The 19,776-nt window shown below is 44.4% G+C and overlaps 1 protein-coding gene across 7 annotated transcripts in view; it reads right to left on the bottom strand.

Moving 5' to 3' along the window:
* Positions 1-19,195, bottom strand: part of TRIO (trio Rho guanine nucleotide exchange factor) — a 258,860-nt gene extending 239,665 nt beyond the window's left edge. For 2 of the 7 annotated variants that reach the window (XM_072853106.1, XM_072853105.1), the window contains exon 1: positions 18,547-19,195. In XM_072853106.1, the coding sequence (XP_072709207.1) occupies positions 18,547-18,667 (121 nt within the window). In that variant the 5' untranslated portion in view covers positions 18,668-19,195. The remainder of the gene's footprint in view (positions 1-18,546) is intronic. The other 5 variants (XM_072853104.1, XM_072853103.1, XM_072853100.1 and 2 more) reach the window with 3 other exon arrangements.
* Between the last annotated feature and the right edge of the window lie 581 nt (positions 19,196-19,776).

Genomic DNA, 19,776 nt, shown 5'->3' with positions numbered 1-19,776 from the left:
CAGATATGTCTCTGAAAGCTTAAGGGAAAGGCAGAGATGTAGTAACTAAAAATGTTTTAAAGACGACACATACGACCTCTTTCTCCTCAGGAATTCAAGTTGTGTAGCCTACATTCAACTCTATTTCTTCAACACGGAGGAGCCAGTCAGACCACAGGATCAGTGTACTAAGCACAGCAAAGTCCAGCATACAGCCACTACTTCAGGAAAAACTTTCACACCAGCTCTAAGAAGTCGGGCAACAGGCAAGCAACCACAGATATCCAAAGAGCCAGAAGAATAAAAAGTGCAGTATTATCAGACAGCAAGCCTCAGCAAAATGTGACTAACCATTTCTAGCCTTAGAAACAACTACAACTTAAAAGTCAGACCAGAACACATTCACAGGGAGAACCACTGGCAGCACAAGGGGTACAACAGCATTTATTTTCACATTTTATATCTAAGCTAGGCTCTTAAGGACTTCTGTGATCCTGTTTGGAACTGTGCATTATATTTGCTGTAAGTTACTACCCTTATACTTTTGTTCCTTCTTATCAGTATGGCTCTTCTGTTACAGCATTTTTAAGTCTAGTTTTTTCAATTGCACATAAACACAAGCCTCTTTCTACCTATCCTTCCATTCTACTAACCATTTTTTCCACTCCTACCTTTATAGGATGCCATCACAAAGCCTCCCTTTGGCGAGGCCCATTATAAAGGAAAATATAAAATTACCTCATTAATACATAGCTATCTTTATAAAACTTATGCTTTTAATTAAGAACCATTTTCAAGCTATCAGCCAATTAGTAATTTCATACATTTGGCTAACTCACAATTTCCTCCACCAGCTTGAAATGTCACAGTACTGATTTTTATTTTATCTTTAAGACACGGACCAAAATACTTTCAATGGACCCAGAACTCTGACCAAATAAGCCACAAAAGCAGGACACGCAATAGTAACACCATGCTTAAATTAAAGGCAGTGAGCAAAATGTATGGGTTGTGGTTTGCTTGTTTCTTACGGCAATATATTCCTAATTTTAGACACCTGAATGCTGTTAACACTAGATAAACTGCACAGATAGCAACTACTGAAGTAGATGTTATTTGAAAAAATAGCTCAACCACACTCACTTTCTTGCTAAACTGAAGCCAGTTATAAGCATTTTAAATATCACAGGGAATGACAATTCTAATTGCATACTGCAGGATTAGATCCAAGATTGCTGTCAAAGCAACATCTCAGAATACGTTAACTTTGAAATTACTGTTAGCACAGGGAGTAAACTCAAGTTAGCTCTTTTTTTCTTAACTCTGCTTCAGTTTTTCAGCTATATGAACTGCCCTTTTTGGAAACCTATCGTTACATTAATAATGTCAGCTGTTCCTTCACATACTTTCCTAGAAGGCAACAATCAAAATGAGGGTGATTTAGCTGCCTCTTCATAGGTTCAATACAAGGCAATTTATGCTTCACATCTGTCACTATTTCACCAAGAACAACTTCTGACCACAAAGAAGTCATCGTCCCTGGGAAGAAGTCAGGCTGAAATTAGTCACGGTTCCTTTTTATTCAAGAGCATACATTTGCCGAGGAGCATACATTCTCCTCCTTAAGCAGAGGAGACTGTCAGCAAAATAACCACCAACATTTCCAAATAGCTTTATTTTCCTACAGCTATGACATTTCTCTAATTAAAAGATGTGATTATTAATCTCATCTGAACACAACAAGATGATTACCTAGAGATAAGGTTCAACAAATCTCTTTGAGATCAGTACAGCCTCTTACACATATCCTCTGCAGTACTCCTGCCAGATCAGAGGCTAGAGCAAGGGGACTAACCACATACCTGTTCATGTGCTGGGGTCCTTGTGGAGCTAAAACTGTGTCAGTGACCTCCTGGAATAACTGAGCTGCTCCTTCCACAGAAGCCCAAATAATAAATTTCTACTGTGAGTGGCAGTAATTTGAGGAAAAGTGGTATAGAAAAAGGTAATTTTAAGGTAAAAACAGGTTAACTAACCTTTTCTTGAGTTATGTCATCAAGATTGTACTTTGCAGTACAAAATTAAGGAATTCTATGCAAGTTCCTTTTCTGTTTCTTGCTATTCTCTTCAGGGAATCAAGAAACATTAGACCTATCTAGGGCAGGGCCTATTAAAAGCTTGTTTCTCTGATTTGAGCACATTATCCCTGTAAAGCAAACGTCTGAGCAGCACGGTACATAAAAAGGCAACCCACCTTCCCATTCCTTTCAAGGGTCAGTTCTCTTCGTGACCTCACCAAACTTGCAATCCCAATTCTTCTGCATCAGATACCCGTTATCTCCCTCTCATTCTTCTGCCTAGGCTCATCTTTCCTATGCTCTGCTTTAAAACAAGGAAACCTTCCTTTTGGCCTTGAAATCAGTAGTTGCTTCAGCGAAACGGTACATTTTCTGTCAAATGGCCTGTGAAAATTCAGGCTCCCTTGCATCTATCAATCTGCCTGCGTACGTCAGTAGAACTGTTAGTTCTGTTTCAGTATTACTGTAAGACCTTAACCACAAAAGAGATAGCAGCTTTTGCAGTAGGTAGGTAGTGTGGCGATTTCCAGTATTTCTATAAGCAAACTTACCCTCACCCTGAATTGTCAGTTATCTCCTCCTTCCTTGATCTTCTCTTCTGTCCTTCATCATCTTAGATGCACTCCTGCCTGCCCCTAGGCCAAGTACTGCTGCCTTCTCGAAGACTACATCTCACATCAGTGCCAAACTTGAATACATTTGGGCAGAACCAAGATAAGGACAGAAGAGCTTATTCTCCAGAGCTCTACTTCAACTAGGATATGCTCAACAATTCACACAGAAGTCCTGCCTCACTGGTTAGAAATTGCTCAACTGGTCCCCAGCGCGAGTAACTGTTTTGCTCACTTCTCCCTCCCTTTCCCCACAATATCAACAGCACAACAGAAACACAAATTTTGACTTGGATCCTAGCCTTATTCTCAAATTTTCTTCAAAAGGAATGGATGCTTGGATGAGAAGTGTGACACTTAAATAGAATAAATTCATTCTTGATTTTAATGTGGATGGTAATACTAACCTTATGCTGTGTGCTGTTCAAAAGCTAAGAGAACCAATCTCTAACAAGAGGGATTGGAAACCAATTAATGTTGAAGTTTTAAATATAACTGTAACATTTCCAGATGTTTGTCACCTTTGACATACAACTCCACTATGGAGATACAGGGTTGTTTTGCCTCTGATAATTACCGATCTTCCCAGTCACCTTTCAATAAGGAATCCCTTTCATTGCGTTAAGAGATTTAGCTTACTATGGAAACAGTTATTTCACATATTCAGCCAATTTCTCTTCCACAAAACAGGAGGAATGTGGCTTTTACACAGCAACATAATTCTTTCCTATGCTGAGGAGAGGCACCCCTTCATCTCCGTTTGGATCCTTACTCAGACATTACATGACAGCTCAGTTCAGAAAGCTTCTTATTAAACCAGCAATTTTACCATTTGTGTGCTTAATACAGTCCACATAGCTGGCAAAAAAAAATAGTGTAGTAATTTAGGTCCCTTATCAATATGTATTTCCAATTATTTTCCACTTCAGTGTCACCCACTCTTCCATGGGGGTTTTGCACATGAAACCTAGCCTATTATGCTGTGGAAAGCTTCCCTCACCTGAACACACTTTGTCTTTTAGATCTTAATTATATGTAAGCTTATGAAAGCATAATTTAGTATTTGGTTCCTTTTTCCTCCTTGACGTTTGACAATTTTTACATCTTGTTTCATTTAGTTTTTACTAGCATGGCAGAACTAACATGATGCTCAAGTGACACAAATCAAACCCTAAGAAATTTAACAGTAGAGCATACTCGGGTTGTTCGTCCAAAAAAACCCAAACAGTTTCCAAGTACTTAATTTGTGTTTGAAGAGATGCTTTACTCAATATGTCTAAGTAATAAAGCAGCTTACACATCTGCCTTGCTTAATATTATATAGTGAATTAATGCATTTCTACTCCCAAAATAACTCTGATGTAACATAGTAATCCAGTGCAGTCTGCTAAAACCAATGTCATCTACTGTCATCCACTAAGGCATTTAATGAAAACTTTACATAAACGCTAAACAATGACTTAATTGAGCTAGGACCAGGCTTGATTGAAGCTGCCACAAAAAGCACTCAAAAACTAGGTAATGCAGCATTAAGGCTGCCTGTGCAACCCTTATTTGTCAGTGTAGCACACATGCTGTAACACTCAAACTATGCAGTGCTTTTCCATAGGACCCCCTACTTATCTCTGTACACATAATGGACCTCCTGTGGAGATGAACACGGATGCCTAGTGATTGAGCTTATTGTCTGTTGGACCTCTGTCTCATTTATTGAGGAAAAGGAACAAAAGAAGGGATCACACAAGTGAGGACAACAATTAAGACAGTAAAAAGCCACTCTAGAAAAAGATGGCTCTCTCTCCTCTAATACTCATCTCTCCTACAGTTAGGCAATTCTCCTTAAACTAGCAGAACCCAAACCAGCCAGTTTTGTACCCCACCTCTGAAGCTTTATAGCTGGAACAGGAGCCAGAACACAAAGTATTAGCAAAGGAGGCAAGCGGGAGTGAGAATCCTACCCCAAGTACTGAAAACACTCCACACAAAAACAAATTAAAGCCTAGGATACTATGTTGGCTGCTCAAGACCACAAAAAAACTTCCTCTTATTCTCTGCTATGTCAACACATACAAAAGCTGCAGCATATGCACAGAAGGGAACTGAGCTCAGGCAGCCCAGACAACTTAAAGGCTGCCCATTAAGTGCTCTGCCTTCGTATCAACGTATATCCATCCTTACCTTCCCACACTCAAATGCAGGACTCTGCCACTTCCTTTTCACTGTCTAGAGGCCATCTAGAACATTACTGGTGACAGCCAATATGGCTTCACTAAGGGCAAATCATGCCTGACAAAGTTGGTGGCCTTCTACGATGGGGTTACAGCATTGGTGGATATGGAAAGAGCAACTGACGTCATCTACCTGGACTTGTGCAATGCATTTGACACTGTCCCGCATAACATCCTTGTCTCTAAATTGGAGAGACATGGATTTGACAGATGGACCACTTGGTGGATAAGGAATTGGGTGGATGGTCACACTCAAAAAGTTGAGGTCAACAGCTCGATGTCCAAGTGGAGACCAGTGACGAGTGGTGTTCCTCAGGGGTCAGTATTGGGACCAGTATTATTTAACATCTTTGTTGGCAACATGGACAGTGAGATTGAGTGCACCCTCAGCAAGTTTGCAAATGAAGCCAAGCTGAGTTGTGTGGTTGACACTTTAGAGGGAAGGGATGCCATGCAGAGGGACCTTGACAGGCTAGAGAAAGGCCCATGCAAACCTCATGAAGTTCAACAAGGCCAAGTGCAAGGTCCTGCACATGGGTCAGGGCAATCCCAAGGACAAATACAGGCTAGACGGAGAATGGATTGAGAGCAGCCCTGAGGAGAAAGACTTGGGAGCGTTGGTTGATGAGAACCTCAACATGACGCAGCAATGTGCGCTTGCAGCCCAGAAAGCCAACCGTATCCTGGGCTGCATCAAAAGAAGCGTGACCAGCAGGTCAAGGGAGGTGATTCTCCCCCTCTACTCCACTCTCGTGAGACCCCACCTGGAGTACTGTGTTCAGCTCTGTGGCCCCCAACATAAGGACATGGACCTGCTGGAGCAAGTCCAGAGGAGGGCCACAAAAATGATCAGAGGGCTGGAGCACCTATCCTATGAAGACAGGCTGAGAGAGTTGGGCTTGTTCAGCCCGGAGACGATAAGGCTCCAGGGAGACCTTCCAGCAGCCTTCCAGTACCTACCTCTTGTAGGGGCCTACAAGAAAGCTGGAGAGGGACTTTTTACAAGGGCATGTAGTGATAGGACAAGGGGTAATGGCTTTAAACTGAAAGAGGGTAGATTTATATTAAATATATGGAAGAAATTCTTGACTATGAGGGTGGTGAGGCACTAGAACAGGTTGCCCAGAGAAGCTGAGGATGCCCCATCCCTGGAAGTGTTCAAGGCCAGGTTGGATGGGGCTTTGAGCCTAGTGGAAGGTGTCCCTGCCCATGGCAGGGGGGTTGGAACTAGATGATCTTTAAGGTCCCTTCCAACCCAAACCATTCCATGATTATGTAGAGCAGCACCTTCTTGCTCTTTGAACCCACTCTTGTTGGCTCAGTGGACATGAACTGCAAGTCACGTCCCGCTCAGATTCTGTTGTGATCTTGCCTACAAGCAGAAACATCACAGATTAAGTAGCTGCCCAGCTAACCAACTGGTCTTGCAAAAGGTTTTCACAGCTTTAACTTTCTAACTGTGGGTTAACACAGTGGGTTCAGCAACATGGACAAATCGACTTCAACAGCATATTCTAGAAAAAATGAGATTTTAAAAATAGCAGTTCTCATGCTTTGCTATGTAACAATATATTCTATAAATACAAAGTTTAAATTGGCATATTGGTATATACCCACGACTGTAGGTAGACAGGTCATTTTGCTACAAACTGTTCATCGCTTTAACAGATAAATTGCTGCTTGGAACAAATACTATTTTAGTAATCAAAGACACCAGATTTGTTCAAAACAACCTTGCAAAAACATTCTCAGGCTCCTCTGGAAAACCAAACAAAAACAAAAAGCAAACAAGAGCACAACTATTTATACATCTGCCAAGCAAACATTCTACAGCAGACAATATAGTAAGAAAAGGGAAAGTATTAAAAATAAAAACTAACCCTCCCATCTTGGGGGGTGGAGGGGAAGTTCCCTAATCAATGCTACCATTTTTACCCATAATTTCCTATTACATTTACTGTATTTGTAAATACATCTATTTTAATAGTAACATTTGTTTTTCTGAAAGTCAAAGCATTATGTATATGTATTTCACCTCTCCGATGCAAAGCTTAGAATTAGGTATAGCATCATGACAGAACTGCTCTTCACTGGCAGCTGGCAAACACTAAACCACAGGGATTCACTTGCACTGGCCCCGCTTCATCGGACTGGAAAAGGCCAGTTTTAGTCAGCAGTACTGTGTAGGTTGCCCCCAGTTCCCCAAAAAATGTATAGTGTTGCTCCAGGGAGAAAGAAAGAAGATTTGCTTATCTTGATTTTCATGGTACTACCATCGTCATCTAAGGACAGTAATCTAGAACACTCTCGCATAGGAAGAGTTTTTCCAATATTCTGTTCCATTACACAAATTTTAAACATGCCGACAAGCTTATTTTTTCTTCACCACAAAGGAAAGTTGATAGCTTCCAAACTGGGGTTTCTTGCAGGGCAGAAGGCAAACCTTTTTGGACAACCAAGCATCAATTCTTAAATGTTCAGGTTACCACTGCTTTTTACATATGGGTCAGACAAAGGCAAATTTACTGCTTCTTGAAGAAGCTGGGGGAAAAAAAAAAAAAACTCCTCCTCTTTTTTTAACCTCACAGATAGTAGTTCTAATAGCTACTGGCTTAAAACTTCTGTTCAGTAGAGTCAGGAGATACCATTTCCACAGAGAAACTCTTCAAAACAAACAAACCCCAACAAACAACCCACAGTCCATTTCTCCAGGGATCTAAACTGTGCTATAACAATAATCATCAAGAGATGGTCAGACTTCTCAGTGCTGTCTATTTAAGGCACCAGAAAGCCACCTCACAAGGCCTGACACAAGTCTTCAGCTGAAGTTGTCCACTATAAAGTTTAATGCAAAAAAACCCAGAAAGGGTTACACTACCCAGTTATGTAAGTCACAAAGGTTCAAATTTAGATTTATATTTAGTTCTTCAACTCCCACCCAGAGTTCAACTCAGTAAACTGATCTATTTTTAGCTTTTGACTCTTTTGGACATTTCCTTCCTTCATCTGTGTAAATGCGTCACAGCTTCTCAAATGTTTCCCTTTGGCTAGGGAAGGATGCATCTGATTCCAAGCTGAAAAAAAAAAGTTAACAAACACACACACCAAGTGGTTATTGTTGGTCAAGTTGTACCCTTGTTCTGAGCTAAGGATAGGCAGGTTTGACTCCAGTCTTCACATTGTACTACAAAAGATACTGCTCTTTCTGCACTGACACATAACAGCATGTCATGGCTATCCTCTGCAAGTATCACTGCTAGCAAAACCATATTTTATCACTGTCTTATAAGCAGGCTTGACGTGGCTCTGCTGCCTTGACAATTCAGTAGACAAACAGTAGAATTTTTCCCATAATGGGAACAGAAATGAAGCTCAGGTTTGTAACTTTCTGCTCAGCCATAGGCAAGAAACTCAGTCAAGTGAGTGTCCTTGTTTTCCTTCCAAAGACAGCCTTCCACTACATTTGGAGAAGCTGGTCTCTTAATTTTTATTTATTTAATATAAAACATTAACAAGCCAATCAACAAGTTACTAGATAAACCATTACGGCTGACCTCATCTTTCCATCTGAAAAGGTGCCACTGTCCTAATAAATTTTAGTTTGGCTTGCTTTTGTTGTCCTTACAGAAGCCTGGCTCACATAATCCCCTGTCAGTTAAGCAATGCACAGCACTGATTTCCTCTTTGAACTTTGCAAGCCATGGCAAGTTCAAGTCTAACAACTATCCTTAACTGCGGAAAACAACTACTTGAGGCACACAAAGTGTGACTTTAAAGGGTGCAAAGCAAGAGCATAAACTATTGCTGTAACCCTCCCATTTCCATTCTTTTAGGACCAACCTGATGTGCAATATGCAACCAAAATGGACTTGCTACCTGACATCAATAAAGCAAATAAATAAATGAAGACAGGGATGAAAGCTTAGAGATTAAAGCTTTATTTTTTAAAAAACAAAAATCATGGCTGTTCCATTTCTTTAGCAGAGAAATCATATCCTATTTTATTTCCCTATAGTAACAGACAGAAGGAGGTCTCTAAAGATGGGGTTTCACATCTTAAGTCTGATCTTCACTGCACTATGTACTATCAGCTTTTGTGTAGAATAGGACAATCCAGTCAACTTATATTTCAATTCACCTTGATTTGCTGACAGCTTTCTTCCTTTTTTCTGTGCCTTCAGATGCAGATATCTATTCCTCTAATTCCAAAGAATTACAAAAGGATAAGACATTTCAACCTTAGCCTAAATTTTTTAGAAGAGGGTGGAGCATTTTTATGATCTCAGAAATGATATCATCTTTGCACTCAATGCTGCATAACCCAACATGTCCAGAAGTTAGTGGCATGATAAACATTCAGAAAGTGAAGGACTTACTACCTTAACGCTTGTAGAAAATTATATCCAATAGTGTACAGCCAAGTCTACACAATGGGTACAGCAAAGTCCACTGTGTGGCATAAGAGGTTAGCCAAGTAATATTTAGTATTGAAACACTCCATTTATTCCAACTCACTTCTTGGGATGTTCTTGATATATTCTCCTGCTGGTTTTGATGTATCCTCCCTTTATTATCTGGGCCAAGTTTTAAGAAACATCACCTCATTTCATCCCAACATTTAACATCTGTTTGGGCTCTGAAAACAAGCAGACCCCAAAACTTCAAGGATCGAGGCTTTTCTTTTTTCAAGAAATCTCAGCAGTAACATTTCTCGTTGTTTGATGGCCTCAAAGTTATTGACCAGCTATGTGACCATCACAAAGCTTAGTGAAAAGCCTTTGACCAAACACCTTGACAAAGCGTCTCATAAGGCTGCAGGTTTCATTGATGCACAAAAATACAGGCATTCAGTATAAAGTCTCAAGGTTTTGGATTTTAATTCACTGTTTTATGCAAGAAGTGAGGTATGGACTACATAAAACCAAGTAGGTATTTAACATGTCCTTGTGAGCCCTGCTGGCTGCAGTATATTTCCCTGTTCATTTTTAGCACTTATGAAATCTCACTTCGCTATGACCCCAGACCCTCAGCATCTAATTGCTAAACAGTTATGTATGAAGCTACCCGCAAAAATCGCTACTGATTGTTTACACAGTCTGCAGACACCTCATGAATAACTACTACTGCTCATACCTGCACTAAGACAAGGAAACATGAGTAATTAAGCTCTGGGTAGTTTCACAGATGACTAGAACGCATCAGGATTACTCACAATAGCCCTGTTCAGCGCCTGCTGCCCAGAATACTTTCTCCAACTTTGTTAAAAAGATTCACCATGCAAACTCAGTTTTCTAAGCTACACAGAATTTAGTCTGACAGTGTATACATGCACACATATATCCCCACGCACACTGGTAAAACAAACCTTCTGAATCTCATCCTCGTGTTCTGACTCTGTTACACAAGCCGATAACATTAACCTGACTTTTACACAGATTTGTAAGAATTACCTAAGCACCCTGTCAAAATACTATACTATAAAACGTACCAGACAAAGCAAACTACTGGCATATTTTGAGTGCTGGAAGCCTACACTTTTTCCTATCATTTACATCTTGCTTCCTTACCATCTTAGGCCCTGAGAGACAAAAAACTTCTAAAGGAATTTTCTTATCTCCCTGAAAAGGTCCTTTTTTCCTCTTAAGAAAAAACCAAAAGAAAACAAAAACACAAAACAAAGCAATTACAAAACAGTAATACTGATTTCTGTTCTTCAGTAAGGTCCAGGTTACAAAATATCGCATTCAAAGCACCAGCAAGATGCACAGTTGAGCACTGGTCAGTAGGAAAACCTGTCAGATACTTGCAGTGCTTCTAATTAACCAGTGCTACTGCCACTTACACACAGCAGTAACAGTGACACAGGAGATGAAAAAAAATTGACTAAATTATTTTAGAAGACTCCACACAACAATCTTGGAAAATAATCCTATTTTTTAAACAAATGCCCAAAGATAATTAGGCTATCTCCTCCTCCGTGCAACCGCAAGAGGCAGGGATCAACAGCTTCAGTTTCAGATGAGTTAGAGCATCTATTTGGCAGAGAATCCACTGGAAAGGCTTTGTATCTTTAAAGCAGAGTCTACAGGATCTTGTCACTCAGACTTTTTGGTGAAACTTTGTGGACACAACTCATTTATGACCCTCCTCTTTGTATATCAATGTAACAACCTACTCTAGAGGCTAAAAATCGGATGCTTTAATGTACTGTAGTGTCTACTGCTAAAAGCACTTGAGTTGTTCCTTGTCATTTCAATTCCTCCTCCTCACTACTGGGTAAGTGATCTGTTTTCTCAAAACAGCAGTATCCTTCCTGAAGGAGTATGACTCAGCTTTGCAGATCATGAGTATTACTTCACCAGTAGTCTACTTTTTGATTTTGCTGCACCAAGAAAAATGTTAAGTTAGACAAAGATCCTTCTCCAAATCAAGCAAATTTCTTTATGAGAACAACGAAGTAGATGTAAGCATTTTAGTCATTAGATTTAAAATAGCCTGCTATGACCTTCAATTTTTTTTTTTTATTTTACCCAGTAGACTTTTTTTTTTAAGACTAGACTTGGTTCTCACCAACATCGAGCACAAAAATTAGTTGCCTTTGTTCTCATTAAAATCATCATCCCCTTTCAGAAGAATATCCCTCAACCACCAGTGCATTTCCAAAGTTTCAATGTGCCTTTCCTATTTTAACACTTTTGCTGACCACAAACAGCTATTTCAATGATCTCACCTCCTTCAAGCTGCAGACCAAAATCACAGTGCAGTTTCACCCTATTAATAAACTGACCTAATAGTCTGCATCTAAACAGGCCTATTTGTTGACACTAGAATTTTATTTTTTTTAGTTTTTAATTGAAAAAGAGTAGAGCAACACTAATATCTTCTCTTTATATGGGGATAGGGAAAGTCTTTCCAGTCTCTGTTCAGATTTCATTTACCTAGATGGTCATTTTACATTGAAAAGCTTTTGGAAGGCATGTGAAATTTCAGGTTGACATTTTGTACTTGCTTCTGCTATGTTGCTGTGGGACGCATTTGACTGGAGAGAGACCACTGCTTTAAGAAACATTTACTACCCACCTTGTCTACACAGTGACCAAGCTCTGCAATTACCGAAAGCCTGAGCTGCACCAAGTATCTTCCTAATTCTGTCAGCTCCTTTCTGAGCATATCAGCACTTCACACAAGCTCAAACGTACCCCTCTCAAGAATGGGCCTGGCTTTTCTCTAACTCCCATTTACCTTCCACTCCAAATGTGCATTTAGTTTATCAACTGTCAGCTATCACAGATGTTACAAGTAATTCTCTGTCTCCTCTTAGAAATATTCATGACTTCTGCCTCTGACTTTCAGACACACCCTAACCTCTAACTTTCTCTATCCTTCGCTATCACCAGAGAAGTTTGGCTGTTCCACACTAAGCCAAGTTGCACAACAGCTGCTGCATTTCACACTGAAGCGCTCTGTCCTCATCTTCATTGTTCCAGGAAGCGTCAATCCAACAAAGCTATTCCCAGAGTAACTTCTACATTGTAACTTCATTGTTTCTGTAGTTATTTTTGTTCTGGATACTGCACATCAGCAACTATCAAGTTGTGACATTTCTCTATGGTGTTTTTCAAAACATCATTCCCCCCCACACACACTTTAACCATCTTATTAAAATGGATGCTGCTGGAACTGGATTCAAAACTCCACAAGAGGACCCACTTCTTTACCAGCCTGGGTCAACCAGTACTAATGACAGCACCACTACTACAAACTTCTCACTGACTAAAGCAACTCAGAGGACAAAGTAACGGATTCTTGAAAAGCAAGAACAACATCTTAAGTTTTTTGTTGTGTTTATTTTTTTAATACAAATGCTGTTGCCACTCTAAGTTGCATGAAAGAATGGCCAACATGTTTCCTGTTTTACATTCTCTACACGCTCACCACTTCTTACAGCCCCCAAACACACCTCAGCTCCTGACAGCCATAGGGCCAAGAATCAATACTTGCAGAGGAAAGCATGGACATACCATGTGGGGTACCATCAGTGCTGCCTGCCAACACTTCACTTCTGGCTCCACTATTAGATTATTTTTTGCTAGACATTTATCACTACTCCAACTGCCACACCAAGCAAGCCACACAACCACAGCTCTGACTACCTACTCTGTAAGTTAGCTACTACGTATCGGCAGGAGATGGATGAACCTTCTTAGAGCAACACTATCTTAACTTTATACATCATGTGTTCTGCTCCGTGGATTTAAGCTGAAAATTGAGCTTGTTTTTCACATTTGATGCCCAATATGAAAGCTATTTTGCCTATGATATAAAAGCCAGCATGTTTTTTATTAGTATTAATGAAAAAGTTTGCTGCCTTTTAATAGTATGCTTGCTTTTTCTTTTACTTATAATCTTTCCCCTCCCTCTCTCTTCTTTTCCCCTCTTCCTAGGAGACTTTCTCTGCTACACTAGCATTTTTAATGTTCTCTACTACAGGCAGTCAGCTTTCCCAGCCACTATCACACAGAACACTAATGTAAAGCAAACAAGGCAACAGTATATAAAACAATATGATCAGGAAAAAGCAAAACATAGGTCCTCCCTGTATACTTGAAATACCAAATTTCTGAATAAATCTTTTTGTTTTTATCTTTACAGTATTATTTGTTAAGTGATATTCATGAAAACTAACTAAACCACATGATCATTATTTAAGAGAAAAAAAAATTATATTTTCATGATACTCATTAATACTTCCTATATGGTCTCAGCTACTCAAGCAATTATCAGCCTAGGCTGCTATAGGCAGACTTGGTTGAACCCAGATTGATCCAAGTGTCAAGTCACTAGTACTTGCAGAAGTCTTCAACTACATGTCCAAAATCACGATAGATTTCAGAACCCCATTTTCCTAAAATACTCAGATGGATATTTTGGTACCTACATACATCTCAAAACAGAGTTTTAAATTCTCTTATCATTAAGCTTACATTAAGAAGCACATACACAAGCAGGAAAGAGTAAGTGTACAATGTTAGAACCAGGTGCTATTCAAAGCTATTCTGGCTACCAGCCCGTTCTCTGACTTCACTTTAGGAGAGGTGGCACCTGAGATCTCTACTTGGGACACCCTTTTCCTCCAGACCCACTTTCATCTTGCAGACTTACTCTTCCTCCTGAGAGAGGACTGCTGCCACCTGCATAGACTCATTTTCAGATGGAAAACCCTCTACCTTTTTGTTTTCCCAGATTAAATGATGAAGTACGATTAACAGTTATATGCAGATTTGACCTGGCAAAGCTTAGGTAGTTATTCACCCTAGTGACAAGACTTCCAGGGCCTCTTGTTTTTCCTCTGTTTTGCCATTTCTGTCTCGCCAAAAGGTCCCTGCCCCATGCTCAGTATGTAAATTTTTCTCTTTCTGGAAAGATGGCAAGTGTTCTAATAAACAGGTGGTGATGACACAAATCTCCTCAATGGCTTTGAAAACTGTATCATTTGTCCATACATGAATGAAGCTATTGCACAGTTTGTAGAAGCCACTCACACTGAATGTCTCTTACAGGAAATAACTACATCCACTTTCATCACAAAACTGTGAGGAGTTACCAGTTGATAACACGGGGTTTTTTTCCACTGGGACTTATCAGAGTCATTTATAAAGGCACTTGCTATACTGGCTAGCCAGGAGTTGACTGAAGTGCTTACAAGCCTTTTCCTCTGCATCCTTCGGTATTCACAGATTTCTCCATCATCCCAGAAAGGTAAGTTTAATTACAAAATGTACGATCAATACCTCTTTTACTTAGATGAAAAAAGTTTTGTTCTCTATGCTCAAAACCAAAATTCATTACCTTCAACTAACAAAAATTCTTTGGTTTGCAGGACACTGTTATAATAGCATGATTTAAACTTAACAGACAGCACTCATTCTTGCATCCTAAAGATGTCCGTTGACAGGCCCCTTCCCAAAGTATCGAGGGCTTAAAGCTGCAAAGACGAAGATTTAAGCAACAACAACAACAAAAGAACAACCACCAAACAAAATCTCTGTATGGTTACTGCTCCGTAAACCATGACTTGATGGCAGTCCCTCAAATTCAACATTTTCAGCCCTTCAGAATACATAGGATTTTAAGTTGAAACTTAGAATACATTTTGAAAAGTTTTATCTGAATACCTTTTCACACAGAATAGATCTTGTATACTTAACACATGTATCAACACCCCTCTACCCAGTCACTTACACTCTGTGCCACTGGGTTCTCATACAGTAATAGTCTGTTTTTCCATAATTCTAAGAGATTTTATTAGTCCTTTCAAGTCACACCAGTGCACTTTTTAGTAAGAAAAAAAGGAATGCTTGTCTATACATCTTCATCACAAAACATATCCCTTCTGTCAGTTTACAGTCATCTCTAATCTCCAATTTACATAAAGGACAAAAAGGCACTTCCTACAACCACTGTGTTTTCTCCGTCAAAATGTAATCACTTTGCTTGGCACTCAACTCTGCTTCTTAGCAGTTTTACTCTTAATCCTGCCACAAAGAAGGTGACAGATCTAACAAGGTGTTCTTGTCTTTTCAACTTCAAATAATGAGATTTAGATACCAAATAGATAACAGAAAGTAAGCTGCCTCAATTTCTTCTAATTCCGATAAAGGGATTCCTTATTTAAATTCAAGACACACAATCTTTATGTTTTCATACTACTACCTCACTTCTAGTTCAGCTGCTTTCTTCACATTTCAATTGCAACTTATTTCCACAACAACTCAGAGTGACTTTACATTTAAATAATCAAAGTGAAAACTGGAAACGTACACATTTCAAGTGATGTGAACCTAGCTGCTGTTCAATATCCTAACAAAACATCTTCCAAATAATGGAACTCCATTCTTTAGGCTACTTTAATTCTACTTCAGGCTTAGGCTTACAAAAGGACAGGAGGAAAGCCAATAACCCCCCTGGCAGCTCAACTGACCAATTTAACTAATGTAAGATTAGAACTGATTGTTCAGGCAGATTTTTTGTTGTTGGGTTTCTTTCTTCCTCCTGGAAAACTTTGTAACATTTTTACTCATTTTCTCTTTTAAGTAACAGCTACAGCTTTGCTGACATTCTCTGCAAGTGACAGGAAAAAGGAAGCATTTTTCATTGTAAATACTGTAAAGAGAAAAATATTTTGTCTGCTCCCATGTACACTAAATGAAGTTTTTTGCTTGTTCATTGATCGCTGTGTCCATTGTGTTTCACTGAAAAAAACTGTGCCTCCTGTTCAAACAAAGGGAAGCACTGGAGATCTCTTAATAGACCCTTTCCTTTTAAAAGAGTGGATCATGTACAGAGGCGGAGTTTAAAGAGCTCTTCCCAATACTGAACACCCCCAAGAGATGCCAGAACATTTTCCAGTGTATGTCACAGCCCAGACTGAACCAGATAACCTCCACATGTAAATACGGAAATGAGAATGCCAGCTGTTAAATATGCTCTAAGAGTTTTTCAATAAGCATTTGACATGTCCTTCTACTGCTTTAGGATTTTCGGTTGCTGCACGACTAAGCTCAGTGCAACTTCCCTGTTATCAGAAGTTATCAGTATCAGAAGTCATCACTGCACCACTTACAAGCTTATCAAGTCTGTGTCATCCCTCTGCCCACACACAACTGTGGAAGTTGACTATTAATACAGCTGGCAGGGTCTTCCAAAACTGCAAGATTACTACACATGTACCCATTTGTAACTACACCAGGCAGACTGTAAGTCTACTGTTGTAATCTGTCATTTTGCTTTCAACAGGATTTTTTTCTGAGAATGACAAAGCTCAGTCCTTCTTCCACGACAAAACCCACCAAGGCCAGCATCTTGACTCGACAAGGAGTTTTGCACTCATAGCTGTCATGTGAAACAGGTTTCCGAGGGAGCATCAGGTCCTTCAGAGGGGACACAGTCCCCTGTTCAGACCATCTGTCCAGGCAAAGGAAGCTCTGAACCTGCTTCAGCGATGCCTGCTGCAAATCACACCTCCTCCTTCACCCTCATTAAATCAAACATATTCAACAGCAGGCCCTGACCGTGAGCAGCACTGATTACACCGTTTTCCACTTCCCTCACGGACTTCCCTTTAAAAACCCAATTAACACAGCTTTTATTATTATTACTAACTGCCATCATTACCATTTTTTACACACGAAATCAGCAATCCCCCTCATCTTTCCAGCGGTGAGTCTGCATTTTCCTTGCTCGCCGCTCCTTTTTAGGCATCCAAACAGAGCAAGTGCCCAGCCCTGCCCTGCCGCCCCGCCCGGGAGCGATGGCCGGGGGTGCCCGGAGGGGCGCGGAGACGCCGGCGGAGCGGAGCGGAGGGAGGAGCCGCCGCCGCTCGTGGGAGGGCAGCCGGCACCGGAGGGAGGCTCAGCCGCCGCTGCCGCCGAGGCTGCCGGCAGGGCTCCGTCCCCGCCGCCGGCGGTTCGTGCCGCCCGGGCAGCCCTACCCTCCCCGCCGCCATTCCCCTGGGGACAACGTCTCGGTGGCGGGGGCAGCCTCCCTCCCCGCCCGGTTGCGTGCCGAGAGTAAACACCGAGGGAGAAGGCGGCCTCCATTTTTTTTTTATCCCGGCAGCCTGTCAACAGGCTCCCCCCCTTCCCCTCCCGAGCCTCCGCACCGAGCCTGGTTTCCCAGCCCGGCAGCGCCTGAGAGCCGCTGCCGCCCGGCCCCCGCTGCCGCCCCGCCTCAGCCGAGGCAGGGACACCTCTTAACGTGGGCTTCGCTTTTTGCCTTTTTCTTCTCCTTCCCGCTATAAACACCCGCTGTGAACGCTGCCCTCTCCCACCCCGCCCTCGGCCGCCACCCAGCAGCACGGCACCGGCGGAGCGCGACCGGGGACGCGTTGCCTTTTATAGCGGTGTCATCCCTGCCCGCCCGCCCGCCTGCCTCCCCCGGGGGCCCCGGCCAGCGCCGCCCGCTCCCCGCAGCCCTGCGGCGCGCCGCACCCCTGCCCCCGCTCACCCTCCCCGCCCCTCCGACACCGAGGGCTGCCCGGACCCGCGGCGGCTCCTCCGCCGCATCCCGCCACGCAGCTCCCGGCGGGATGGGGTCCGCCCGGTGCCAGGTAGTGCCGCCCGGCCCCGGTAACACGCCCCTTATCGGGCCGCCATCGGAGGGGGAGTCGCACCTGTCACCGACGACACCCCCTCGGGGCAGCACCCAGCCCCCGCACCCGCCCCGGCCGCCCGCCGCACCCGTTTTCACGCCTCGTTTCTGCCGGCAAGGGTGGCGTCCCGCCCGCAGCAGCGCCCGCAAGTTGCTGGGCCCGAGACGAAGCCCCGCTGCCCCCCGGCACGGGACGAGGGGGCTCGGCTTTCTTCCCCGCTGCCGCCCGGCCCGGCCGCCCCCGCGCGGGCCAAGCCCCGCACCGCCGCCTCCCCGAGGAAGCGCGGCGGCGCCCCGCACGGACGGGCACTGCCGAGGCGGCCCCGCCGGCGAGGGGAGAGCGAGCCTTCCCCGGGGCCACCTGACAAAGCCGGCTGCCCTCGCCCCCTCTCGCAGCTCCGGGAGGAAGACGTCGCTTCCCTCTACCTTTCGCCACCATCTCCAGCCGCGGCCTCGCCGCTGCCCCTTCCTCCCTCCCCCCCGGGACGGGGCCGCACTCACCGGATCGGAAGAACGCCGCGATGTCCGCCGAGTCCTTGGCCGCCTCCTCGGCCCCTTCCCCCGCGCCGCTGCCGGCCGTGGTGGCGGCGGCGGCGGAGGTGGCGGTAGCGGCGCTGCTCATGGCTGCTGCTTGCGGCGGCGGCTCCTCCGGGCGAGACCCACCGCCAACCCCACCGCCCCCTCCGCGGGTCCCGGTTTCACCTCCGCGCGGGAGCGGCCGTTAGGGCGGCAGCCGGAGTGGGCGAGAGATGCGGGGCGGCGGCGGGCGGCCACAGCGAGCGCAGGGACATGAAGGTATGTGCGGAATGGCAGCTCCGGGAGCGCCCACCCCCCGCAGCCACCTAGGAGGCGGCGTGTGCATGCAGGGAGTCAGGGCGGGCGGGCGGGCGGCAGCCAGAGCGTAGACAATCGCGGGAGGAGGAGGAGGAGGAGGAGGGCGACGACGACGACGACGGCATGGGGAGGGCCAGCAGTCCGCGCAGCCAGCAGCCGGTGGGCGGAGAAAAAAGGAACGTTTCCAGCCTTTTTTCCTTTTTTTTTTTTTTTTGAGGGAGCGCGGAGCGAGCCGGAGGAGCAGCAGCTGCGCTAGCCGCCGTGGTGCCGGTGGCCGCAGCAACCGCCGTCCTCCATCTTGACGGGGAGGCGGAGGAGGAGGGTGGGAAGGGGGAGCCGGGAAAGGAAGCGAGTCCCCGCCCGAGGAACAAGGGCGGCGGGGCGGGAGCGGGAGGGGGGAGAGCTCGGAAGTCTCCGGCTGCGTCCGGCACCGGTCGGGATGGGGCGGGGCGGCGCAGGACGTCAGCGCTCCCGCCGAGCCCGCTCCCCATTGGCTGGGGCGCGGCTGCCGGGGGAGCCCGCCGGGCGGGCGGGGGCGGCGCGGGGGTCCCTCGCGGCCGTTGCCCGGCAGTTGCCGGAGGCGCGGCCGCGGCCTGGGGGTGGTTGGGTTTGTTGGTTTTTTTTTTAACCGCTTCCGACTGACTTTCGCCCTCGCACACAGCTGCTGCGGAGCAGCTCAGCTGCCCGCTCGCCGGTGTGCGGAGGTCGAGCTGGGGGTACTAAAAAATCCAGTCAGTCAGTCCGTCCGTCTCGGGGGGAGGGGGGGGTGCGCGGGGGGCCGCGCCCAACGCAGCGGGAGGTGACAAGTGGCGCGTGCCCCGTGCTCCTGCCTGCCTCTCCCCGGGAGGCTCGGTACGAGGTCGCACCGACTCTGTCTTCTCTCTGAGGGGTCGTGGT

The sequence above is a fragment of the Ciconia boyciana genome, chromosome 2 (genome assembly GCF_034638445.1).
Source record: "Ciconia boyciana chromosome 2, ASM3463844v1, whole genome shotgun sequence".
Lineage (NCBI taxonomy): Eukaryota > Metazoa > Chordata > Aves > Ciconiiformes > Ciconiidae > Ciconia > Ciconia boyciana.
This window is presented reverse-complemented; position numbering and strand designations above follow the sequence as displayed.